This window comes from Sycon ciliatum, chromosome 10, assembly GCF_964019385.1.
Source record: "Sycon ciliatum chromosome 10, ocSycCili1.1, whole genome shotgun sequence".
Classification (NCBI taxonomy): domain Eukaryota; kingdom Metazoa; phylum Porifera; class Calcarea; order Leucosolenida; family Sycettidae; genus Sycon; species Sycon ciliatum.
This window is the reverse complement of record NC_088652.1, coordinates 13,512,440-13,539,939: the sequence shown is the minus strand read 5'-3', so window position 1 is coordinate 13,539,939 and position 27,500 is coordinate 13,512,440. Positions and strand designations below refer to the sequence as shown.

Here is a 27,500-nt window from a genome sequence, read left to right as displayed (position 1 = left end):
TATCATGAAACAGTTAGGTCAGGCAGGCTAAACAGCCAGGTGAGCACGGGCTCTGCACTCCACCACAAAACCGCCATGACCAGCACCCATGAGCCTTCGGCGGTACGAGTGCCGTGATCCCCGCAGACAAGTAATTTGCCAGCGAATCAGGCACACACTGATCCGGGAACGAAGCTGGCGCATGATCAGTGAGTAGGGGAGATCACGGTTCCTCTCACTGATTTGAGCTGCTAACGACTTCAGGAATATTGACGCCTCCGGCGCACGCTGCCCATTGGTGGCGAAAACCAACAGCGTGAACGAACCGCGGTCGACGTTGTTGATCCGGCTCGAGTACTGGCGCTTCTTCTGCCTCTCGTTGTCAGACAACTGGCTCGCTACTCCCGAACGCGACAGCAAAGACGGCCTTGGGTGGGTACTGTGACCCGAAAATCAAAGAAGGCGTTTTGCTGTCGCGTCGAGAAACCGCGAGCCCGTATGTCTGCACGAGCGGCAGCAGCAATACCCGAAACCGTCTCACCATCGAGAGGCAGCAGAACAGGCTCCAACTCAACATCATACGCCACCTCGGACATGGCACTAGCCGGTATTCAATCGTTCCCTCCTTAAGATTCTTTATCATATGCCCAAGTCCCTTTCTAGTGTCGCTCTCTATATGTTATCCTCGGCCAGACCTCTCCTAGAAAGACGACGAATCATGATGTGCTGTCTTATCCATCGTATTCGACTTTCCAAAATACCCCCGCATCTTAAACCATTTGACTGGTTCCGACAGTATAGCTCCACTAGGAACCAACTCTCCCTTCCTCTAGCCCGCTCTTCTGCATTGCTACGCTCCCCCCTTTTCAATGGCTAGTTGCATTGGCTTAAGCTGCACCAGGAGACAAAGGGCCTTTCTACTTTTTAAAAAGCATTCAGGAACGCCTTGCTTTACCAGTAGACCACAATTTTAGTCCAAATTTGCTTCTTTCTTCTTTTCCTTTTCTTTTTGACTTCTTACTCTTTCCCTTGTTAGCCGTGGTAGGCTATAGAAACCCTGCAATCGCCACGCAAAGTGGTCATTGGCTACCCCAGCCATGTATTGCTTGGAATAAAATAAAATAAGAAAAGCTTGAAAATCTCTGTACTGGACTACTTCCTCCGCTAAGCAAAACTTCGTTGCATTTTTACAGTTCAGTCCAAAGCATTCTATGGCTATCAAAACGCTTTGCAAAGTGGAAAACAAAGCAGCTTATGAGAGATAGTTCTTTACAGATGTCACACAGCTTGTTTCCAAGCAGTCCAGCTTCCTTCTCCGTCTGAATTTGATGAAGACTCACTCCTTGATGACATCGAGTCGGCATCCTCGCCTCCAGTGCTGCCAGCTTTTGTCCTGCAGCCTTTGCTGAGACACGATTTGATCGTGGAGATCGCCAATTTCTTCGCTCAAACTGTGAGCTTGACAACCTCCATGGCTGCGCTGGTAGTTGTTGTCTCTGCCGCTCAGACTTTCCAGAATGCCATGGAAAGAGCCATACGGACACAACCAAATACTCCTCATCTTGGCAGCGGGGTACTCGTGCCAGCACGTTTTCACAGCCTGCAGAAGCTCCTTTTTGTTTTCCTTCGCCACGAGTGACACGTCTGTCTTCAGGCTGTGAAAGAACGCCAAGTCGTCGACGTTGAGATCGGGACTTGGCGCAGGCTGAACAACAACCTGAATGTCAAACCCTTTTGCTTTCCCTTGCGCCGCAAACACACGTGCATTGATTTATTTTTGCTGTGTGCGGACGCGTACCATCGTACTGGTATAGCAGTGGCTGGCCGGCTTCTGCATGAATTCTGGGCACTTCTTCGAGCCACGCGGTCTTTCAAACTGTTTCTCATTTTCGCACTTTCGGTGTCATGCGCCTAGGTTGTGTTATGGTGACATCCTGTCAAGAAACGGTTATGCTTCGCCGATTGGCTCCGGTGATATTGCATTATTCTTCAAGGGTAATATCGATAAAATTCTATGGAATAGGAAGGTACTGATCCCTAACCAGTAACAACAACAGCAAGAAACGAAACAAAAAACAAACAAAAAACAAGCCTGCCACAGCTGGCACCGCACACCGTAATTATATTTGTAAGGCAAACACAAGGGCGGGTGGGTGGGCCCTTGCAATGCAAGACAAAAAGAGATTGATTCAAACTGTGCAAGCGCTTTTCCGCGCTTGCGCGACCTTCTGTGTCATTACCATGACACCAGCATCAAAAATAAAATAAAATAAAATAGAAAAAAACACAGAACAAAACAAAACAGAAAACACGCAGCGCAGATGTTCGTCATTCGAAAGAACAATGCTTCTCGTTTATTTCAAATTCAGCCAACGAGAAGCGTACACTTCTTTCTCATGCCTCACATCAGCCATAACAAGTGCAGGGTTGGCTGCGGGCCGCCATATTGCAAGCTGACAAAGCATAGCTGCAGAAAAAGAAGCACAACTACAAAAGCTTACTGAATTGACTGTCCCACAGCTTGTGAGACTCTCAGCAGGTTCGGCAAAGACTCAGGAAAGTATGATCTCATGCCGGTTTCACTTCTCCATCCGCCGTGGCGTTGGACGAGACGATCAGGCACACCTGCTGCAGCTGCTACTGACACTCCCCGGAATGTAGGCTGTGCACGCCGTACCTGTCCGGATCCTCTCCGATAGCAGCCAGTGCTGCTCGTGCTAATCCCCTCGCCCTGGAGTAGGACATGCGGTCTCTGACTACTGGCCGTTGTTTATGTGATTCGCTATCTTGCGGCATCACCAACATCATCGTCATCTTCATCACCACCACCAACATCATCCTCGTCATCATCATCATTGCTCGACTTGCAGGCAAGCCACGGCGTAATGAGCTGACCGCCTACAGCGGGGGGGGGCTCCAATTTGGATGCGTTTCTGGCTCCGGAGCCTACGCACAACTGCAACAACATCAAAAGACACATAGGTACACAACTGCCTCAGCATGTGCACTGTCTGTACGTACACAACCTCAGTGCTAACACCTTGCACTTAGGAATCCCTTCCCCAAACAAATTCCAGGGGCAAGTGCCCTGCATAAATGTGTCTTCCCTCAGAGGGATCTCAATTTTCCTTCACCCACGGACCCCAGGATGACCCTCGGGACAGCAATGGTCACCATTGGGCTGACACCCACTTAGGCACAATCAGAGTTGCATGACATTCGTAATATTTAACCATTTGAATAACTCTGCTCATGAGGTACAGGGGTGTGGTGAGCCAAACGTGTTCTCCCTCCCATGGAAATGTGAATGCATCCACCGCACTACACCCTGGGTTCCACCACCGTGAACAATATCAGTCGATTTTCTTTGTGCTCATGCTGGCAAAACAGTCTATGGTATGTGGACACCATTTGTCGTCCAGCCAAAATAACTGGATTGATACTCCAGTCATCAGCATCCACAACTTTGGAAAAATAATCAGCGAGCTCATTTTTCTTGCGGGGCACCCACTCCGCCACAAGCTGGATGCTGTGCTGTTGGCAAACCATATGGATTGATAGAGCCACTACCTGCAAATGCTTGTGCCTACTACCATTAGTGAGGATATGCACAGCAGCCTGGTTATCACTGCGCTGAATACAAGTGCAGCCTTCAATAGCAAATGCCAGGGACTCCAGAACCAATGCTGTTCCATGCCTAGAATTTCAACTCTCTGAGCAGGCGTCCAACAGCATTTTTCGGATGAGGGGTGAAGCCCGCTGAAATTACGTCAGCCCGCATTTTCTCTGAGACCTCCACAGCACCTTGATACGACTCGTGCCCCCCACTCCCGTCATCCATATTATACAGTTGGCAACGAATACCCTGTCGTCTCCAATGAGACATCAACGGTTTCGTCGATTTCGTGAAAATGTACGGTGCAGTGGAGAGACCAAAGGGTAGCACGCAAAACTCAAATGCTTTGAAATGACTGCCAATTTTTGCAACGAAATCCAAGATATCTGCGATGTTCTTCCGCGATTTCAATGTGGTGATAACCGCTTTTCAAGTCAAAAGTAAATACATAGTCACCACTCCTGCAAATATCGAGAACGGTTTTGATATCTTCCAGTTTAAACTTGAAATCTGCAAGGTGTTTGTTTACATAGTGCAGGTCAACAATCAGTCTGAGTGTTTTTGCCATTATCCACCACTCCCAGAGGGCTATGTTGCGGTGCGACTTGGTCCCGCAACTCAACATCGTCAGGCCGACCACAAAAACCCAGAAACTCCTTTAATCGACATTACCACTATGGCTACGTAGCCAACAGTTTCTCTTGTAAAAACGCTGTACATAGGCTGAATCACCTTCGTCCAGTAATTTGCAGTCGATACAAACTGTTCTTGACCTGTTCTAAGCGTTTTCATATCCATCAAAATCCATCACGAAGTTTTTGTTAACGGAGGAAGTACCTAGAATACTACAATGCCCTCCCTGCTAGTGTTGTAACTGCCACCAATGTTGTAACTCGCTTTCTCTTCCTGCTCCCAGTTCCGTGCCATCTCCACACTTGTACAAATGGACGACGATAACTACATTTAGAAGACTGTTTATTGACACGACGACGAAACACAACTATACATGACGAACTCAAGACGAAGACAGCTTTTCATACCACAGCAACACGCGCATGCACCAACATGACGTACACACGACGTACACAAAATAACGTACTACAACATAACTCCCTCCCAAGAGTAGAATCGTCCTCGATTCTAATAATAAAACAGAGTAAAAAGAGGAAAAGATCACACAAATCACTCAATCATACCACACCAGTCACACCCAGAAATAAAATACCTCTGCCTGCACTGCAGATTACAAAAACTCTGTCCGCCCACCCAGAACACCAGCCACGATCGCTGTCACACGTGTAGGAACTGATAACCTCAAAAACTCTACTTCACACAACACACCACCTCACGATCACGCAAAAATTCTAAAAATGTGAGAGCACAAATCATATGAATAACAAAAAGAACAAAATCCACTGGCTCTGTGGGGGCCTCTAGTTATCCTCATAGAAGAGCAAATAAAGAAACAAACAGAACACACGCGCTGTGCGGGCGCCTCTTTACCCTCGAGGAGAGCAAATAATAAAGAACAAAATGTTGGGAGAACAGAAAATACAAAACTCACATTCTCATCACATTCACAACAACACACGTACCCTCTCACCAACGAAACTCCTCACGCCGTCTGCCATGTCGTCCACCATCTCCAGGAGCGCTGCTCAGCGTCGACATCCTCACTTCTGCAGCCTCTTCTTCTTCTCTTCACCTTCCATCCTTCTTTTTTCTTTTCTTTTTCAGGTTTTCTGGGCACAGTTTTACGTCGTGTCCGGGACCACCAGTGACGACGACTGCCAAGAGACGGGAGAGACGAATGATGAAGGACGAGGACGACGGACGAACTTCTTCAAGACGGACAAAACTGTGACGATAGGACGACTGGAGATGACATCGGAAACTGGGAGCGAAGGCCACGCAGGACGAATCCAGAAGTTGAAGTGTACAACAATTTCCATTACCGCTGCCACCAATGTTGTAACTGCCACCAATGTTGTAACTCGCTTTCTCTTCCTGCTCCCAGTTCCGTGCCATCTCCACACTTGTACAAATGGACGACGATAACTACATTTAGAAGACTGTTTATTGACACGACGACGAAACACAACTATACATGACGAACTCAAGACGAAGACAGCTTTTCATACCACAGCAACACGCGCATGCACCAACATGACGTACACACGACGTACACAAAATAACGTACTACAACACTAGCATTCGTGACGTTCCTCCCGACCTGCTTTCAAACAAGAAATCTGCTCACTGCTGATAAACTCAGTCTGCTCCTGCGGCGCTCACCCTCTCCCATACTTGTAAAATTCAAAATGATGTAAATCACTTTCCAACTGCATAACCCACAGCCCCACCCACAGCATCTCACCTTCTCATAAACTTATCTCTTATTGGCGATGGTGCCATCGTGAGAATAAAGAATTCAACTGAAAACTGAAAAAACTCCCAAAAAGAAACTAAAACAAAAAGCCACGAGGTCCGCTCGGCGCCTCACGCATCAAGATCATCTACGAAAGTGGAGGCATCGCATTTTGCCCTCAAGGGAACAGCAACTATTGCAGCGAAGCGGTGAAAGCTGCAAGAAAGCGAAAACCATAGATCACGGACTCAACAGAAAAAAAAGTCTGTAGCAAAGCATTGCTAGCCGCGCAGCCTTGTACACACACAGCGCACAGTGCATTGTACATTTGGCAAAACAAAACATAAAAGAAAATCATTACAGTTCAAAGCGCAAAAAAACACATGTCATGCGAAATTAAGTATCTATGAGCGACATCCACAGAACCTGCTAGGAGAGTACGCGTATACTTGAGTCTCAAGCTGAGCACGTTTTTCTTCTTCTTTTTTTCAGCTCCAGTATAGCTGTATTTTTCATTGCAAAGCTGTCCTCGATTGTTGTGTTCGTTGTTCAAACGGACTGGACATTCAATCAAGATCGCAGAGGACATAGGAGCCTGATTGGAGTTTCTCGTGGCATAGGACGGCCACCCAGAGACATTTTGCAATTTTCTGAATATAAAATACCGTACGCACGATGCAGAGATCAATTTGTGCAAGAGCGATATCAAATTGTGATCTACCACATCGAGCAGAACGGGATCCAAACACAAGCTTACCGACGGTTAGGCTGCCGACCTGACTGGAAAAATGATCCCTGGCTTCACCAGACGCCAGAAGTCGGAATCCATGTCCTTTGCTGCGACGTCCATCTCCAAAAAGAACTCCATCTTCGTCGTGAAAAGCTTGAAATACTCAATATTCAACCGAGATTCGTGGTCTCACGCTTTCTCAGATCGAATCATTTTTGTTGTAGCAGTTGCAGGGCAGATCCCCGCCACTACTTCAACAGGGTTTCGCTTCACAGCATGCCTGGAACAAGCCATATCGAGGTTGCAAGCTACCCCTCTCAGCAAGAAATTCGAAATTTCAATGGTGGAAGGTATACTACGAAAAGAATTTCAAAATGTATGGTTGGCGGCGCGATCGTTCAACCTACATCATTCAAACTTTGCAGGACGGTTCTGACCTACATGCAAGGCATGGAACCACAGGGTTTGATGTCATAGCTGAAACACAAAGTCACACACACAGCACATTCGCGTGCACAGATACTAAATTAGTGGACGTCGCCATCTTCTTCCCGCTGGTGTCAAATGTACTATGACGCGCTATTTCGCCTGACGATGTTACGGTCTGTTCGTGAATCATGTATGGTAAATTGGTAATGTTTGATTTCTCTCTGTTTGCTCATCTGCCTCCAGCCTCCATCAACACTATCCGAATTCTACATAATGACAATTATACTGCGATTCAAGTCACCAAGCCCGAAATATTCTATGATCGTACTCCTATTAATCTTAAGTTCAACTTTGCAGCATGCCATGCAATCAATAATGCTCAAGTGCGCCTGAGGGTACAAAACACGTTTTCTATTACACATCGTTGGCCCCATCCACTTACGGCCAATGAACACAAGGCGTTTAAGCAGCACCTAGCTAATTGCACACTCCCTACTGCATCATGCTACATACGCTGTTATCCACAATGGACCGGGACCGCCACCGCGCCTGGCGACTGGTTTGAGATTCACCAGGTGAAGCTGGAAGCTAGCCAAGCAATACCGAGTAAGTGCGCCCGCACGGCCAGTGGTGTAGTTCTGCCTTTGTGGTTGTCATTGCCAGTGCTGCTCTTTTTAACCCTTTGAAGCCCAGCTGGGTTTTCTGATTTCCCAGGCACTCGCACAGCGATGCGAGCAACCACGGATGGTCGATGTGGCCAACAAGGCTCTTCAATATTACTTCACACAAGGGTCGTGGGAGACATCGTAGGCTACCTGGTTCCAACAATCACTCGATTGAAAGACAAAGAGACAAACGACAAGAAAACCTGAACAAGAAGACCCGAAAAGGTCCAAGATGCCCAGAAAAGGATAAAGAAAATAACGTAGTACCAAATTATCGTACAACACAGCAAGATGCGGGGAACCCTGCGCGCGACCGCGCGGGTTCACAAAAAGCTCCCGTGGAATAGATATGGATACGTGATGTGAAAGAAAGCGAAAGGGTCAAGAGTACAAATCTGACACGGCTTCTGGAAGACACACTACACTACTACGTCATGAGTACGCGACTGCAAGGCGCGTACGCAGGGTCACCTCTAGGGGGGTTTCCAACCGAATCCCAAACAATCGTTTTAACTGTAGCGACCTGACTCACTACTGTCATTACGTCATTTCTACATAAGCATGCGCAGAAAATAAAAACATTCTCTTTGGTCTCAACTTCTTTGTTGTCCGGTTGGCCAAAGTAGCCGTCGTCTAGGGCCCGACGTAAAACCCTATATTGGTGACCCCAGACGCTACGCTCTTCGGAGTTTTGAGCATGCCATGCCCGAGCTCGGCTCGCCGCAGTTTCCTGCTCGCCTCAACTCTCGGGATCCCGTCAATCGCCGGCTGTTGACGTAAAACTTGACCCTCACCACCACTCGTCACTGGATCCGCCTCGGAGCTGCTGTGGCCCCTGCCACCCTCCCCGGCCCACCTGGATACCCCGCTATCCTGCCACGGCCCATCGTCCAGTCGTCGTCGTCCGTATTCGTCCTGGCCTCAAGCTGGAATTTGGCCACCTCCACCATCCTTACCACCTCAACTGTGCACGCAGGCACACGCCCGGCACAGGATGTGGAGCTGCGCATGCCTCCACCCGTCCCCGCCTCACGCGGCATCACCACCACTCGTCACTGGATCCGCCTCGGAGCTGCTGTGGCCCCTGCCACCCTCCCCGGCCCACCTGGATACCCCGCTATCCTACCACGGCCCATCGTCCAGTCGTCGTCCGTATTCGTCCTGGCCTCAAGCTGGAATTTGGCCACCTCCACCATCCTTACCAACTCAACTGTGCACGCAGGCACACGCCCGGCACAGGACTTGGAGCTGCGCATGCCTCCACCTGTCCCCGCCTCACGCGGCACGCCTCGCCCCCAGTGCAGCGCTCCTGCTGGTACCCCGCCAAGCCTGCAACATGCAGCCACCTCTGACATGATAATACTCCTCTGTCACGCGTACGTTCCTCTTTCCTTTCTTTCCGCCTCTGACACGATAATACTCCTCTGTCACGCGTACGTTTCCTCTTTTCTTTCTTTTTGCCTCTGACATGCTCTCCACCTCTGTCACGTTAACACACCTCTGACACGTTAATCCGCCTCTGTCATGCATCTCTCTCTTTCCTGCTTTTCTGATTTTTGTTTCGGCATTTGTGCCACGTTGTTAACAAATTTCACACACGCAGCGCTCTCACTTGTACATATTGTATCATATTTTTTCTCTTTCCGCCTTGTACATGCCGGGCTTCCTTTCTCTTCTCTCTTTTTTTTTCTTGTTTATCGTGCTTCGCTCCTCCCGACCTCACCACTGGTGGGGGAGTACTGTAGCGACCTGACTCACTACTGTCATTCCGTCATTTCTACATAAGCATGCGCAGGAAATGAAAACATTCTCTTTGGTCTCAACTTTTTTGTTGTCCGGTTGGCCAAAGTAGCCGTCGTCTAGGGCCCGACGTAAAACCCTATATAACCCTTTCTAAAAGTGCCCTAGGAAATTTTCAAAATTAGGCCATGGTAAAAATTATCTTTGATTCTCAAGTACGCGCGCACCAATTTTTGGCGGCGCACCGACGATTTTTTATATTTCTATGCATGCATATGCGTGCATGAAAACGGTCAATGCGAAAGGCATGAATCAGGGAGTAGTAAAATACCGGTATTTTTCTACTCCCTGGCCTGAATATATGAACATGTGACCATGTACATATGTGTGACCCTATCTTTGGAAATAAAAAAATTGTGGGAAATAAAATAAAAAATCGCTCGCTCGCACCGATTTTCACAGGCTCATGACCTGAGAATCAACTTTATTTTTTACCATGGCCTTATGCATTTTTTCGTGTTCTTTGGATCATAACTTCAGTTCTACTCACTCAATCTTCATTAAAAATCTTCAATATCTTGGGCTTCCTGGAAGTGGAAAGGTACCCGGGAGAGAATGAGGTTGACCATAATAGCCAGGACACAGTACTAGTACAGTCATGTACATATCCAGCGCTATGGCTATAGCGGTAGAGTGCAGCGACTGTGCGAAAAAATGCCCCGAAGGCCCAAACACTCCAGCGATTTCGTTTTTCTTGATCGCAGAGTGTTGATTTTTGCTGTGTACTCTTGAAAATATCACCAGTGAAGCCCCTACAAATTTTGAGCAAGTCAGCCAGACGAAAAGTCTCAAATTCTCGATACTCGAGTCGCACTGCGCGCTTTTGAAATAATTGCGAGATCACGGCTCAACTTACGAATGATTTATCTCAAGAGAAATTGCTCGCAGCGCGTCGCAAATTGTTTCAACCGACTGCTGAGAGTTTTCTATTCGACCTGGATATTATAGGCCATTTGGATCGTTGGGTTTGAGCGAGATTCGACTGAGTTACAATCTGTTGACGTTTTGCATTCTTGCCAGATCGATCGTGCGCCCTACCAAAAATGCCCAAAAAACGTTGCTCGTTTGGAACATTTGGGGGTTTCCGGGCAACGGGAACCCCCCCTGCGTATGCGCCTGACTGCACAGTCAGCGTAACTATAGAAAATATGGCGACTGGTCTGCAAGCAACGACCAGGTGCAGAACAAAATCAAACAAACAGAAATATTCAAAATACGGTTGTGAAAGGAAGAAGAAAAGAATGCAGCTGAAGGGTTACACCTGCCAGAGGGTGTTAGCACCCGACGCTGGGTGACAGCAAACCCTGTCAGGTAGTGGTAAATAATCCTAACACTTCTACAGCGGACTTCAATCGCAGCGAAAATACATCTCAGGTAAGGAACTCTAGCAATAATTCGAGCGTCTCAATGCGTGCGTCGTAAAAACACTAGACTAACTAGACAATCGTTGTAATCGTATCAGTCGTGATCCACTCACAACATACACATGCAAATAACTCGAAACAGAGAATGTATCGGTTTGCGACAGTCGATTTCAAAATTCCATAATTCACTCACCAGTGGTGGAATTTCATGATCTTGAGCTCTCTGCAAAGCATGTGACCCGCTCTATCCAAAGATAAAGACTAGACCCTAAGCAGAAGCAACAGAAGCGCTTCCAAGTCCCTTGACTGCAGCTCCATTGCGCCTGAATGAGATACACCACCCACGGCAACAATTTCCTCTGTTGATAGTTGGAGGGCTCGGTTTTGCTGCCCTTCTTGTGGATGGGGGTGACTGTTGCGTCCCTCCACTCTTGCGGGATAATGCAACGTTCAAGGGAGATGTAAAAAAAAGAGTTGCTAGGGATGGCGCAAGTGAACTGGCAGCCTCTTGAAGTAGGCAGGTTGTTATGCCATCACAACCTGGGCTCTTTGATGGGTCTCGGTTAGACAGTAGCTTTGAAACCTCTGGGGCTGTTGTTTCAAGTGTAGTGAGACCAGGTGTATTGGGTGTGGGGAAATGAATGGAGGGGAGTTTCCTCCTGGCACCCTGTGACTGACTGTTGGCTCCGCGAGATGAAGAAAGCGTTCAAGGCGGTTGCTTTTTCAGCAGGGTTGTAACTGGGACTGTGTGACTAGTTGACTGTGAGCGTGCAATATTTCTGCACACTTCATAAAGATTATGTTTAGGGGTGAAACAATTATACCGAGTACTCGAGTACTCGCTCGGTTTTTTCAAAAATAATCGTACTCGGAATAAATCAGAGTACTCGTTCATACATGGTGCATGCATTTATCACAGAAATCTGCAGTTTCAGAGCAGCAGTCGGCAGATATTGAGGTGCAGACTGTGTGGTGAACATTTGTTCACGAGTAGAGAGAGCCCAAATGACCAACAAACCGATATACCCGAGAAAAATGACTGCTACTCTGTTCAATCAGGGTTGTATCATGTGATTTTAAGGCCCTTGGTGTGCAATTTTTAGGGGATGAAGAATACTCGAATACTCGAATATTCGATCGGAGAAAATCAGAGTACTCGAACTCGGGATCTCGGTGCCAACTTTCACCCCTAATTATGTTTGAGCTGGTTCTTCGGTGACAACGTAATTTTTATGAAGTCAGCAAAAGACAAAGTGGACATCTGCCCGCCCGTTCTTGTTGCCAGCTCCAAGATCGACACTAAGTCACTACGGGTACTCGAGTTTGCTGAAGGCTCCCATCTTTGCAAACGTGATGTGCTCTTTGAACAGCCGTAACTTGAGCGGGGGTGTTGAGCATGCGTATGTGTTGTGGGGCATATTGGTATTTTATGGAGTGGGCAAGAAGGGTGAGCTTCACTTTGCGGCGAGAGAACATTGTCGGCCATTTGAGCCGATGGAGCAGTGTTGAATGATTCAGAGGAGTGTAGAGGGGGAGACGGAGGCAGATTCTGGCCGCCTTGCGCTGGATTCGCTCAAGACGGTCAAGGGCTGCGATTGAGAGCGGGGTGACAGCAATGCATGCATATTCAATTATAGGCAGGATATATTATGTTTTGTAAATGAGAGAGAGTGATTTAGTGTGTAGAGTTGATTTGAGCCTGAAGAGAATATTAAAAGATTTTACGGCTTTCTTCAGCACAAAGTCAAGGTGGGCTGACCATCTTAGGTCGTGCTGAAAGAAGATGCCGAGGTGACGATGTTGTGTTACTGTTTCTAGTAGGGTTTGCCCAAGTTTGATTTCGGGTAGTCGTGGTGGGGGTCGGTTAGCATGGTAGAACGGGAGGATGACGGTTTTCGTTTTATTGACTAGCGGGTGCCAGCGCTCTAGCCATTCTGCTGCGGCATCGACGCTTCTTTGTAGCGCAGCCTCACACTCAATGTAGCTGCCTGCAATGGCAATTAGTGCGGTGTCGTCAGCGAACTGGCTACACGAGGTTGTAGCATTTTCACAGGCAGTGGACAGGTCAATGGTGTACGCCAGGAACGGAAGTGGTCCCAGGACAGAGCCCTGTGGCACTCCCGCTGGTATTGGTATGAAGGCGGATGTTATGCCTTCAACCCGCACCCGCTGTCTGCGTCCTGTCAGGTAGGCTTCGAGCCACTTGTGAGCGTTGCCGTCAACACCGTAGTGGCTCAGCTTTTTCAGCAAGCCTTGATGCCATACACGATCAAAGGTTTTACTGAGATCGAAGAAACACGTTACAACATGCTTCCCCGCATCCCTAGCTGTGGATATCTGGTGGACGATCCCTGCGAGTTGCAGTTCGGTCCCGTTGTTGTTGTTGGTATGGTTTGGATCAGTTCCTCAGTATGCTGACAATATAGACGATGGTCGCAGCGGGGTGGTCGGTAGACGCATGTTGCGCTAACGGTGGCGTCGTTGGCTGACAGTAGGGAGGTTTCGCTCTACGTAATTACGTATGAAAATCCGTATGTCGTACGCGCCGGGGAGCGAGGGCAACTTTCATCTGAAATCTCTCTACGGATTTCCGTAGGAAAGCTCTTTCCTACGTTGGGTCCTCCGTAGGACTTTTTGAAATATTTTTTCGCATTTTCCGCATTTGTCCATGGCAACATTCAAGCCGCGCGAAACACATGGTACACACACCGTACACCACGTGCATAATATCATGGAAAACGCGGTTTCGGTTCATGGTGCATACGGTGGGCGCATGCAGCCAACGCGTCTCCAAAGCAACAACGCATGTTTAGCAGTCGTGGAGAAATCACGTAGAGCGAAACCCAACAGCTCTGATTTTTACGTATGAAAATTCCGTGCAGTTCATACGTTATTTTCATACGTAATTCCGTAGAGCGAAACCTCCCTATTTTCAGCGATAGTAGATCAAAGCTGTCTGGGGTTGTTGTAGGGACAAGCTCGTGAGGTATTGTGTTGTTCACGTAGAGAATTACTCCTCCACCTTGGTGATCTGAGCGGTCTGCACGATGTAGTGTGTAACCATTGAGGGAAAACAGGGAGTCTGGGTCATGCTGGGTACACCATGTTTCAGAGACAGCAATGACATCATAAGGTGGCGTTGTTTTTGAATTCTTTATTTATGTTGTTGACGATACTATTGCTGACAGTTCATCCATTTTGGGGAAGAGTCTGCGGGCATTGAGGGAAAGAAAGGAGATGCTATTTTTGTTCATTTCCAATTTCAATTTTTGTCGCTGATGAGGAGGGTTGTTGCTGCTTCCAGTTCAGGTGTGGTCGATGGTGACTCCTCTGGGCTGTCTTCGATTGTTGTGTTCGTTATTCAAACGAAGTGGATCACTCACTCAAGAAGGCAGAGGACATAAGAGCCCGATTGGAGTTTCGCGTGGCACACGACGGCCACACAGAGACACTCTGCGATTTTCTAAATATAAAATACCGTACGCACGATGCAGAGTTCAATTTGTTCGATATCAATATTGTTTGTGATCTACCAAATCGTGCAGAACGGGATCCTACTCACAAGCTTACCGACGGTTAGGCTGCGGACATGACTGGACAAATGATCCCTGGCATCACCAGACACCAGGAGTCGGAAACCATATCCTTTGGCGCGACGTCCATCTCCAATAAAAACTCCATCTTCATGTCGAAAGACTTGAAATACTCCAAATTCAACCGAGCCTGTCAGCCTCACGCTTTCTCAGATCAAATCATTTTCCGTTGTAGCAGTTGCAGGGCAGATCCCGCCACTACTTCAACAGAGTCTGGCTCCAAAGCATGCCTGGAACAAGCCATATTGAAGTTGCAAGCCACCCCTCTCATCAAGAAATTTGAAATTTGAATGGTGGAAGGTAGAGTGAGACCTCGTTAGGAAGAACACTGTTAAGACAAATGTTTGCTTAAGAAGAACTAGTATTCGTAACTCCATTGGATAAATCACTGTGTATTCACTGGGTAAACCATACGGATAAAAAGAACTCCTGTTATTGCAAACAAATATCATCGGTCCCTTGGTGTTCGTCCTAAAGAGGTTTGACTGTACTACGAAGAGAATTTCAAAATGTATGGTTGTCCTGCTATCGTTCAACCTACGGCATATATTATAAATCTTTGCAGGGTGGTTCTGACCTACATGCTAGCAAGAGTGCATAACCTGGGGGTTATGTACTCTTGATGCTAGGCATGGCACCACACGGTCTGATGCCATAGCTGACACACAAAGTCACACACACACAACATATTCGCGAGCACAGATACTAAATTAGTGGACGTCGTCATCTTCTTCTCGCTTGTCTCAAATATACGATGACATGCTATTTCGCCTGATGTAGTGGTGAAGCATATGGGGTGTGGCTGCCAGTTTAGACTGGGTTAGGCATAGGGCACTACGAACAGCTGCATAGTACTTATTAATAGGCATGTCCTAATTGGCCGGTGGTGCGTTCTTGCATAGATGCATGCGGAGACTAACCATTCTAGGTACAGGTGGAATCCTAATAATTCGAACCTCCAAATGCCAGCAAAACACTTCTAATTATCCGGACATTCTAATTATCCACACATGAGCCCACAACACAATTGTATGTCAAAATGCTCCCATGGTCACGCAGAGTTGCGCTATGGATCTTAGACACAGATTTCACGGATACTGAACTGACCAGTACAGTGTACAGTGAACTTCGAATCACACTTTGCTAACTTCGAATTATCAGCACAAATCCCACACATTTTTTATATAAAGTGGAATCCGTGGAACTTCGAATTAACCGGACATGTCCGGTTCGAGGTTCGAATTATCAAAATTTTTTGTGTGGGAATCGTATTGACAGAAATCGGTCCTGGAAAAACTTCTAATTAAGCGGGATGTTCGAATTAAGCCATATTCGAATTATCAGGATTCCACCTGTAGTAATCTTAGTTATTACATTAGTGTATTGCAATCTATACCTTGGCATTCAGAGACGCGAATCCACACAATCAAGTAGACACTTCCTTCTATCAAACGCCTTCTTTCCCTTCTCTTCAGGATAGCACAGGGAATGTTGGAAGTTTGGAAATAAACACATAACTATAATAGAAGGGGAATGTGTTATCGTTGCAGTTGTTTGGTGTCACACCTCGTGATGGTTTCAACAGGTTTGTCTACAACTTGCAGTTTTTGTTTTTGAGTTTAACACTTTAATCAGTTATCACCTACAGTAACACTTGGTTTGAGCCACCACCCCCACGGTGCAAGCAAAAGCGGTCGTTAAAGCCAGGTGGTCTTTAGAACCAGGTCCCATACATTCGTGGAATATCGGATTGTTTACATACATGTGCATGGTTGCACTTCCATGTGCTCATATTGACAGGTGTGGAGCATAGAATACTGCCGTGCGGGTAAAGCACACCTCACTCAAGTGCATGCAGCACATCCTGCACTGTCGACTTGTCATGTGCTTGTTACAGTCAGACCTCGCTTATCCGGTCCTCTTTTATCCGGATCCCTCGCCATCCGGAAGAGAATAGCCGGTTACATATTTACAGCATACGTGATGCATCCAACATAAACGGTGTTCAGTTATCCGGTTCCCTCGCCTATCCGGATATTTTTGTGGGGAACGGATGTGTGCGGTTAAGCGAGGTCTGACTGTACTATGACAGCACAACTGATTTATTATTCGTCATTATTAAATGTTTGCCTCCATGGTGTCTATTTCAATAATTGTTGTTCCTTGCGCTTCATCTTTCGTGCACAGGGTATTACCGTCCGGTGCAGAGCCCAGACAAACATCCTGTTCTTGAGCGTAAGAAAGAGTTGAGTGTATGCTGGTTTTGTTGCCCTCCACCATCTAAAAAGGCTTGTCAAGATTTGGAGGTTTGAGATGTTATTAAATACCTGCTCTGCAGGTCAATTTTCATGTTTGTTTCTCTCTTTCTTTTATTTTTAAATAGAAGAAAGAAAGAAACAATCATAAAAAGTGACCAGCAGAAAAACAATCCTCCAAAAACAGTGCCGAAAGCATTTAGCAGAGATAAGCATTAGCAGATCCAGACTATCATCAACTAAGGTAGGAAACCGGGTATGCCTGAATTTGCCTTTTTAGATGGTGGGCCATGTACTGCAACACCACCTATCTTTGATTCTGTATAATTTTAACCCTTTTAACAATAACGATTTCTGGACTTCTGTTGGTTAGCGAAGAGAAATATTAACAAATTCTGGGTGTCAAAACAGGCAAAAGACTGCACATACTAACTGTGCACATTGCTTTTGCAGGTAAAGAATTCGAACTTTAGCGAATTCTTTTAGGTGTCATCCGACATTGTTGACATTTTCACGGAACGAAGAAGTGTAGTTAGATCCTGCAACGTCCACCCCGGAACCAAAAATATTATAATTTACTTGACAGCTGGATTGAATTGATGTTTCAGCTATGGATATATTTCAAAAAAGAAACCCTCCTCGATCCAATTTTTTAAAGACATAACATGGGATCCAAACCCGCACTATCGCCCTACATGCATTCGCCAGATACACTTAGCATACATACACATTCTTCCATGTTGCTTCACGTTATGATCTTGCAGTTGAAAGCCCTAGTTGAATAGGGTGGCCAGCTGTCTTTGATGATACGGTACGGGACATGTACGGGATAGCGCCCGGCATGCCGACGTTGTCAGGCACAAAAAACAAAAACAAAAAAACAACAGAACAATTCGCATTATGTTTGCATGCAGTATTGGACTTGTTCTGAACTCCGCCAAAACGCAAGTGTTGTTCATCCAGCCCCCTGCCTGGTATTTATTGCAACGATATCCGTCTGTCAGTCACCACAACAGCTAAGTATCTTGAAGTCTTTGTGGATGACCAACTCTCTTGGCAACTGCATATTGAACAAGTTGTACGCAAAGTGTCTGTTGCTGTGGGACAGCTCTGGCGTCATGGACGAGCACTGTCAATCACTGCCCGCTGCCTATGGTACATAGCAATAATTCAGTCTAGGATCACTTATGCATCTAATTCCTTTTTTCCGTGCCTCACAAAGCAGTTAGTCACCCGCCTACGGAAAGTCAGCAAGTCTGGCGTTCGCGCCATATTCCCATTACATGGCGCCGTGTAAAAAAGTAAAAAGGACCAAGGAACTACAAGTTACACTATAATGTCCACTAACACTACCAGTTACTAAACAATCAGCTCATGCGATAACATTGCACGACACTGACCGACGCTCGCATGAGCTGATTGTTTAGTCCTGGGTCCTTTTTACTTTTTACACACACATACGGGATGCGTCTTTGATGGTGCGGTACGGGGCATGTACGGGATAGCGCCCGGCATGCCGACGTCGTCAGGCACAAACAAACAAACGAAACAATCCGCATTATGTTACATAACACATACGGGCTGCGTCTTTGATGGTACGGTACGGGACATGTACGGGATAGCGCCAGGCATGCCGACGTCATCAGGCACAAAAAAATACGGAATTAAAGGGGAAGTTAAGGCAAAAATCAAAATTTCACCAGTTGTAGTCTTCGGGGTGCTGAGTCGAATGGTCGTGGTCCGAGGAAGCTGAGACGCTCCCTTCCTACTTGAATCCCAATCGAACTCGCGCACTTCCACCGAAACTGGGTGACTGCGCCCTACTAGATGGGGATTTGTATGCAAAATGTCACTAAAAGCGCCATTTCGTTCTTATAAAAGCACGGATGACTGCGATTGGCCCATATGTTGTAGTCTTTTGGACGCTGAGTCGATTGGTTTTGGTCCGAAAAGGCTGCGATGCAGCGTTCCTCCTTTATTTCCAATCGAACATGGTTGAACAAGCGGTCACGCGCTCTTGCGTACACCAGTCACCTCGTCAGGCGAAATTACTGGTCAGTCGGCGACACGCATTTTTCACAAAAAATTGCGTTTCTCCTGCTGGGAGAGTATGCGTGTACTCGAGTCTCATCCTGAGCACGTTTTTTCTTCTTTTTTTCAGCTCCAGTATAGCTGTATTTTTCATTGCAAAGCCGTCCTCGATTGTTGTGTTCGTTGTTCAAACGAAGTGGACATTCAATCATGAAGGCAGAGGACATCGGAGGATGATTGGAGTTTCTCGTGGCATAGGACGGCCACACAGAGACACTTTGGGATTTTCTGAATATAAAATACCGTACGCACGATGCTGAGATCAATTTGTGCGATATCAAATTGTTTGTGATCTACCACATCGAGCAGAACGGGATCCAAACACAAGCTTACCGACGGTTAGGCTGCCGACCTGACTGGACAAATGATCCCTGGCTTCACCAGACGCCAGAAGTCGGACACCATGTCCTTTGCCGCGACGTCCATCTCCAAAAAGAACTCCATCTTCGTCGTGAAAAGGCTTGAAATACTCAATATTCAACCGAGATTCGCGGTCTCACCCTTTCTCAGATCGAATCATTTTTTGTTGTAGCAGTTGCAGGGCAGATCCCCGCCACTACTTCAACAGAAGATGGCTCCAAAGCATGCCTGGAACAAGCCATATCGAGGTTGCAAGCCACTCCTCTCAGCACTTTTTTTGAAGAAATTTGAAATTTCAATGGTGGAAAATATACTATGAAGAGAATTTCAAAAAGTGTGTTTCGCGGAGCGACCGCTCAACCTACGTCATTCAAACTTTGCAGGATGGTCCAGACATACATGCTAGGCATGGAACCACAGAAGATGATATCATAGCTGACACACAGAGTCACACACACAGCAGATTCGTGTGCACAGATACTAAATTAGTGGACGTCGTCATCTTCTTCCCGCTGATCTCAAATGTACTATGACGTGCTATTTCGCCTGACGGGTCACCGTGCCTGCAGGGTACAACTTACTAGCCTGTTTGACCTTTTTTGGGTGCAGTCCTGTCACTCGAGTTGAACCTTGGTGTGAAAGTTGTCGCCTGCTGGCGCGGTGACCAGGTGATTTGGGCACCCAGGAGCACGTGACCGCTTGTTCAACCATGTTCGATTGGGAATAAAGGAGGAACGCTGCATCGCAGCCTTTTCGGACCAAAACCAGTCGACTCAGCGTCCAAAAGACTACAACATATGGGCCAATCGCGGTCATCCGTGCTTTTATAAGAACGAAATGGCGCTTTTAGTGACATTTTGCATACAAATCCCCATCTAGTAGGGCGCAGTCACCCAGTTTCGGTGGATGCACGCGAGTTCGATTGGGAATAAAGGAGGAAGGGAGCGTCTCAGCTTCCTCGGACCACGACCATTCGACTCAGCACCCCGAAGACTACAACTGGTGAAATTTTAATTTTTGCCTTAACTTCCCCTTTAAAGCTGCGTGGACCCTGGCTAGCACCAGACGTTACTGAAGTAACGTCTTTTGCAAAGCTAGCGGAATACTAATCTTTAAACTCTGCAATGTCGTAGTGTAAATATTAATAATAATAATAATTTGGAAAGGATTGGGAGAACTTCAAATTCAAAGGATCAGTCGGGGAAGTGAACTGCGTGAAAAGAGAAAAAAACGCCAGACCCACCAGGACTCGAACCTGGGACCCTGCTTGTCATGAGCAATGCTCTAACCACTGAGCTATGGGACCAGGCTGAACCCAGAAGGCGCTGACAAGTTTTTCACTGACAAGTTTTTCACTCGCGCCTTCTGGGTTCAGCCTGGTCCCATAGCTCAGTGGTTAGAGCATTGCTCATGGCAAGCAGGGTCCCAGGTTCGAGTCCTGGTGGGTCTGGCGTTTTTTTCTCTTTTCACGCAGTTCACTTCCCCGACTGATCCTTTGAATTTGAAGTTCTCCCAATCCTTTCCAAATTTAATCACTTTCTTTCACCTCTGGTAGTTTCCAGAAACTGACCGTGGTTGGTCCCCTGGGAGAGGGAAAAAGACCCAAGTGCCATCAGTATGTGTGGCACGTGTTGTGAGCTGCCTTTGGAGTGAAAAACTTGTCAGCGCCTTCTGGGTTCAGCCTGGTCCCATAGCTCAGTGGTTAGAGCATTGCTCATGACAAGCAGGGTCCCAGGTTCGAGTCCTGGTGGGTCTGGCGTTTTTTTCTCTTTTCAGGCAGTTCACTTCCCCGACTGATCCTTTGAATAATAATAATAATAATAATAATAATAATAATAATTTTAATATGGCAATAAGTAGGACGAGCTGAAGCGACATGTGGACTACTTTATTAACAATGTAAGCGATGGAGACGATGCAAGAAACAACCTAAAGGGTAAGGAAAAATACATGTAAGAAGAAAAAGGGCAATGGAAAAAAAAGATGATTCGAACAAGTTTTCGTACAACACTCTTCAGGAATCACCGTTGTACTAAAGAACAAAATGAGAACAAAGGAAATAATATAGCAATCAAGGTAGGGTGACACGATACAATGACAGCACTAGAATATCGAGGTGCGATTTCTCACAAAAGTGTGCAGAAAACAAGGGTATACAAGTAAGAACTAAGCGTGACAAGTGTGTATCAGCAACAAAAAACAAAAACAAAAAAAGTGAGAACGAATGATAATAATAACAATAATAAACAAGAAGGTGACAAAACACATTTAGGCACAAGTGGCAACAACGTTGCCACACTACACAACAGAACATTATTTGAACAATTTTAGGGTAATAACACTATCTTTCTGGACACACAAATTCGGCTTATGAATGCGCTGACAAACAGCTTCCAAAACTTGTAACTGCAAAAGATAACCATGACGAGCACGGCACAAAACAGAAAAACAGGAATCAGAATAAGTACGACAACAGTCAGTACTAGAAACCAAATGATTGTATACTGAAGACTTGTTATTACGAGACGGACGCACACAATCTCGACTCACGCGCACACCCTCACACTCCCTCTCACCCTCACTCAGCTCACCTTCTCCCTCACTGTCCGAATCAGAACCTGCTCCGTCATCCACCGCGGTTTGACTCTCCTCCTCACTTGCATCGTCCTGCGTCTCACCTTCACCACCCACGCCAACCCTGAATGCCGTTGCCTTCACGTCAGTCGTCGTCCTTTCCGATTGTTTCCTTTGTATTTTTACCGTGAATTCATAGGTCCGGTTGTAATCTGCTGTAGATCTCCGTGGTCTGTCATTTGCTGCTTTGTTTTGTGGATTAGTAGTTAGTAGTATTTTCGTTCAACGATGTGATGTACAAGCAAGTAGATGGTGTGGCGATGGGATCTCCTCTTGGTCCCGTCCTCGCCAATATATTCGTTGGTTATTGTGAGTGCAAGATTGATGAGTCGCTTTGGCCCGCGTTCTACGTGCGTTTTGTTGACGATTCGTTCACGCATTTTGACAGTGTTGAGAGCAGTGAATTGTTTCTCGATGTGCTCAACAACCTACATCCTTCCCTCCGCTTTACTTGTGAGCACGAGCAGTCTAGTAAGTTGTCATTTCTAGACGTGCTTGTAGAGAAGACTGGCTGTGAAATGTTGACTTCTGTGTATCGTAAGCCTACGTTCACCGGTCAGTACATTGCCTTCGATTCATATTGTTCGTTTCAATACAAGGTCAACTTAGTTCGTAACCTCGTGGACCGTGCGAAACGTATTTGTTCGCCCAGTAAGCAGCAGGCCGAGCTCGATTTCCTTCGATCTGTTTTCTTGAAGAATGGCTACCCGGAATTCTTGTTGCGTAAGTTTCTGTCCATGGAGCAGAAACCGAAATCGGTGCTGATTGGTCCACCTCGCTGTCCCGTCTATCTATGTTTGCCATGGAAGGGGCAGGAATCGATCAAAGTGTGTCACGCAGTCAAGTCTATCGTCCGTCGTACTTATTACGCAGTACATTTTGTGCCAGTCTTCACAACAATGCGTGCGTTCACGGTGCGGAAGGACGTCCTACCAACCCTCCACCTCAGTCATGTTATCTACAACTTCGAATGCCGACATTGTGCTAGTCGGTATGTTGGTAGGACTGTTCAGCACCTGAACGCACGTATCAAACAACACACTCCACTTCACATCCTTCCACCCAGTGCGCAATCTGAGAGGCCCAAACGCGGGAGGCCTAGGAAAAACCCATCACCTAGACGGCAGGATAGTTCCCTGCCGCTGTCTGCCGCTCCCCCTCTGACATCTGTGTTGGACGGGCTGGAGCTTGGCAGCTCTTTGGAGGTGCGTGCGGAACCGCCACTGGTGCAGCCCTCGGGTGTGCCTAAGTCTGTGCCTCTGGGTGCTTTGCATGGGGCTGTGCCTCGAGTGGTGACAGCACCTCTGCCTCCCCCTGACCCTCCTCCTTCGAGGTCTGTGTTGGTGGGGAGCACCCGTGGTGGTCGATTTGTCCCACCGGAACCAGAGCTGGATTCAACAGAAAGACCAACAACCATGGCGGCAACAACAACACCAGCTTCACATCCAACAACAACACCAGGTTCACATCCAACAACAACAACAACAACTAATCCACAAAACAAAGCAGCAAATGACAGACCACGGAGATCTACAGCAGATTACAACCGGACCTATGAATTCACGGTAAAAATACAAAGGAAACAATCGGAAAGGACGACGACTGACGTGAAGGCAACGGCATTCAGGGTTGGCGTGGGTGGTGAAGGTGAGACGCAGGACGATGCAAGTGAGGAGGAGAGTCAAACCGCGGTGGATGACGGAGCAGGTTCTGATTCGGACAGTGAGGGAGAAGGTGAGCTGAGTGAGGGTGAGAGGGAGTGTGAGGGTGTGCGCGTGAGTCGAGATTGTGTGCGTCCGTCTCGTAATAACAAGTCTTCAGTATACAATCATTTGGTTTCTAGTACTGACTGTTGTCGTACTTATTCTGATTCCTGTTTTTCTGTTTTGTGCCGTGCTCGTCATGGTTATCTTTTGCAGTTACAAGTTTTGGAAGCTGTTTGTCAGCGCATTCATAAGCCGAATTTGTGTGTCCAGAAAGATAGTGTTATTACCCTAAAATTGTTCAAATAATGTTCTGTTGTGTAGTGTGGCAACGTTGTTGCCACTTGTGCCTAAATGTGTTTTGTCACCTTCTTGTTTATTATTGTTATTATTATCATTCGTTCTCACTTTTTTTGTTTTTGTTTTTTGTTGCTGATACACACTTGTCACGCTTAGTTCTTACTTGTATACCCTTGTTTTCTGCACACTTTTGTGAGAAATCGCACCTCGATATTCTAGTGCTGTCATTGTATCGTGTCACCCTACCTTGATTGCTATATTATTTCCTTTGTTCTCATTTTGTTCTTTAGTACAACGGTGATTCCTGAAGAGTGTTGTACGAAAACTTGTTCGAATCATCTTTTTTTTCCATTGCCCTTTTTCTTCTTACATGTATTTTTCCTTACCCTTTAGGTTGTTTCTTGCATCGTCTCCATCGCTTACATTGTTAATAAAGTAGTCCACATGTCGCTTCAGCTCGTCCTACTTATTGCCATATTAAAATTATTGTCTCCTCGTCGAATTTTTAAATACTTCAGGTCGAGATATAGCCAGACTCAGATAGATATTCTGAACCATGCGCTGAAGTCACGATTTCATTATCGTAGTGTTGCATTTAACGTAGTGTTCCTTAGACGTTGTCTGGACAATGGTGTTTGTCCAGGTGGTGTAGAGAACCGTGTCCGCAGGACCAAAGCTTACCACACGTTAAACATCGAACGCGTATTCATGAAAGACGAGATTGCCCGGTCCTGCGACACTTTGTCAAAGTCACGTTCGCGGTTTAGGTATTTGTATGATCGTGCACGCTGCCTTCTCTCCTCTCACGACTTCTTGAGATTCTCTATGCTCCTTTCGGAAAATGACCAGAAACAACGTATCCATCTAATCACAAAACATGACAAGACCTACAATTGGCTAAGACAGAAACGATATGGACATGTCACCATCGATCCTGATACTACCATAATTAACATGACATCACTAGAGTTGACCACTCTTCAGAAAGAGCTCCTCTGTCGTGGAACCGATTTCGGGATTCCACCAAAATCAAACAAGAAGGAAGTAATCATGACCGAGTTTGAGCTCTTTTACCGCAAGTTATTACGCTTCAGACCGGTGTCCGAGTCACAACAGTCCATTTGCGCCGCAAAGATCCGGGCAGAGGCCGAGGAACACGCTGATGCATTACCGGATAGAAGAACGTTTTCATTGAAACGCGAACATCTCAAAGCCCTGCATGAGCTACGTAATAACAAAGACATTATTGTCACGCGCCCGGATAAGGGTCGTGCAACTGTTTTAATGAATAAAACTGACTACATCGAGAAGATGTCCGTTATCCTAAATGACACATCAAAGTTCCGTACACTTGGTCCGGTCAAGACCTGTGATCGAACTGAAAAAGTAGAAAAGGATCTTGTAACTTACCTTAAGAAGCTAAAGAATGAAGAACAAATATCAAAACATGAATTCGATCGCATCAAACCGACTGGTACCCTTCGCCCTAGACTCTATGGCCTTCCTAAAATTCATAAACCTACATGCCCTGTTAGACCAATAGTATCCATGACCGCCTCCCCTCAATACTCTATCTCGAAATGGCTGTGCATCTACCTACAGCCTGTTCAAGATTTCTATTGCAAACGCACTGTGAAGGATAGCTTCGACTTTGTTGCGAGGCTTCGTGATAGTCCGGTCCCTCTCAATGCACACATGTGTTCCTTCGATGTTGTAAGTCTCTTTACGAATGTTCCTATTGATGAGACTGTTGACATCTGTATGGATGTATTGTACCGTAACGATGATGTTGATACTCCATGGGTATCGGAAGCGGCGTTTCGTCATTTGATGCTGTCAGTTACAACTGGTGTCGAATTTTCGTTCAACGATGTGATGTACAAGCAAGTAGATGGTGTGGCGATGGGATCTCCTCTTGGTCCCGTCCTCGCCAATATATTCGTTGGTTATTGTGAGTGCAAGATTGATGAGTCGCTTTGGCCCGCGTTCTACGTGCGTTTTGTTGACGATTCGTTCACGCATTTTGACAGTGTTGAGAGCAGTGAATTGTTTCTCGATGTGCTCAACAACCTACATCCTTCCCTCCGCTTTACTTGTGAGCACGAGCAGTCTAGTAAGTTGTCATTTCTAGACGTGCTTGTAGAGAAGACTGGCTGTGAAATGTTGACTTCTGTGTATCGTAAGCCTACGTTCACCGGTCAGTACATTGCCTTCGATTCATATTGTTCGTTTCAATACAAGGTCAACTTAGTTCGTAACCTCGTGGACCGTGCGAAACGTATTTGTTCGCCCAGTAAGCAGCAGGCCGAGCTCGATTTCCTTCGATCTGTTTTCTTGAAGAATGGCTACCCGGAATTCTTGTTGCGTAAGTTTCTGTCCATGGAGCAGAAACCGAAATCGGTGCTGATTGGTCCACCTCGCTGTCCCGTCTATCTATGTTTGCCATGGAAGGGGCAGGAATCGATCAAAGTGTGTCACGCAGTCAAGTCTATCGTCCGTCGTACTTATTACGCAGTACATTTTGTGCCAGTCTTCACAACAATGCGTGCGTTCACGGTGCGGAAGGACGTCCTACCAACCCTCCACCTCAGTCATGTTATCTACAACTTCGAATGCCGACATTGTGCTAGTCGGTATGTTGGTAGGACTGTTTAGCACCTGAACGCACGTATCAAACAACACACTCCACTTCACATCCTTCCACCCAGTGCGCAATCTGAGAGGCCCAAACGCGGGAGGCCTAGGAAAAACCCATCACCTAGACGGCAGGATAGTTCCCTGCCGCTGTCTGCCGCTCCCCCTCTGACATCTGTGTTGGACGGGCTGGAGCTTGGCAGCTCTTTGGAGGTGCGTGCGGAACCGCCACTGGTGCAGCCCTCGGGTGTGCCTAAGTCTGTGCCTCTGGGTGCTTTGCATGGGGCTGTGCCTCGAGTGGTGACAGCACCTCTGCCTCCCCCTGACCCTCCTCCTTCGAGGTCTGTGTTGGTGGGGAGCACCCGTGGTGGTCGATTTGTCCCACCGGAACCAGAGCTGGATTCAACAGAAAGACCAACAACCATGGCGGCAACAACAACACCAGCTTCACATCCAACAACAACACCAGGTTCACATCCAACAACAACAACAACAACTAATCCACAAAACAAAGCAGCAAATGACAGACCACGGAGATCTACAGCAGATTACAACCGGACCTATGAATTCACGGTAAAAATACAAAGGAAACAATCGGAAAGGACGACGACTGACGTGAAGGCAACGGCATTCAGGGTTGGCGTGGGTGGTGAAGGTGAGACGCAGGACGATGCAAGTGAGGAGGAGAGTCAAACCGCGGTGGATGACGGAGCAGGTTCTGATTCGGACAGTGAGGGAGAAGGTGAGCTGAGTGAGGGTGAGAGGGAGTGTGAGGGTGTGCGCGTGAGTCGAGATTGTGTGCGTCCGTCTCGTAATAACAAGTCTTCAGTATACAATCATTTGGTTTCTAGTACTGACTGTTGTCGTACTTATTCTGATTCCTGTTTTTCTGTTTTGTGCCGTGCTCGTCATGGTTATCTTTTGCAGTTACAAGTTTTGGAAGCTGTTTGTCAGCGCATTCATAAGCCGAATTTGTGTG

At 46.8% G+C, this 27,500-nt stretch overlaps 1 protein-coding gene across 1 annotated transcript in view; it reads left to right on the top strand.

Moving 5' to 3' along the window:
* The window catches only part of LOC135826326 (mucin-2-like), a 92,078-nt gene that overhangs the window by 47,479 nt on the left and 17,099 nt on the right, over positions 1–27,500 (top strand). Inside the window, exons 7-8 of the mRNA XM_065338945.1 lie at positions 7,366–7,728; positions 16,732–16,779. Of these exons, the coding sequence (XP_065195017.1) occupies positions 7,366–7,728; positions 16,732–16,779 (411 nt within the window). The remainder of the gene's footprint in view (positions 1–7,365; positions 7,729–16,731; positions 16,780–27,500) is intronic.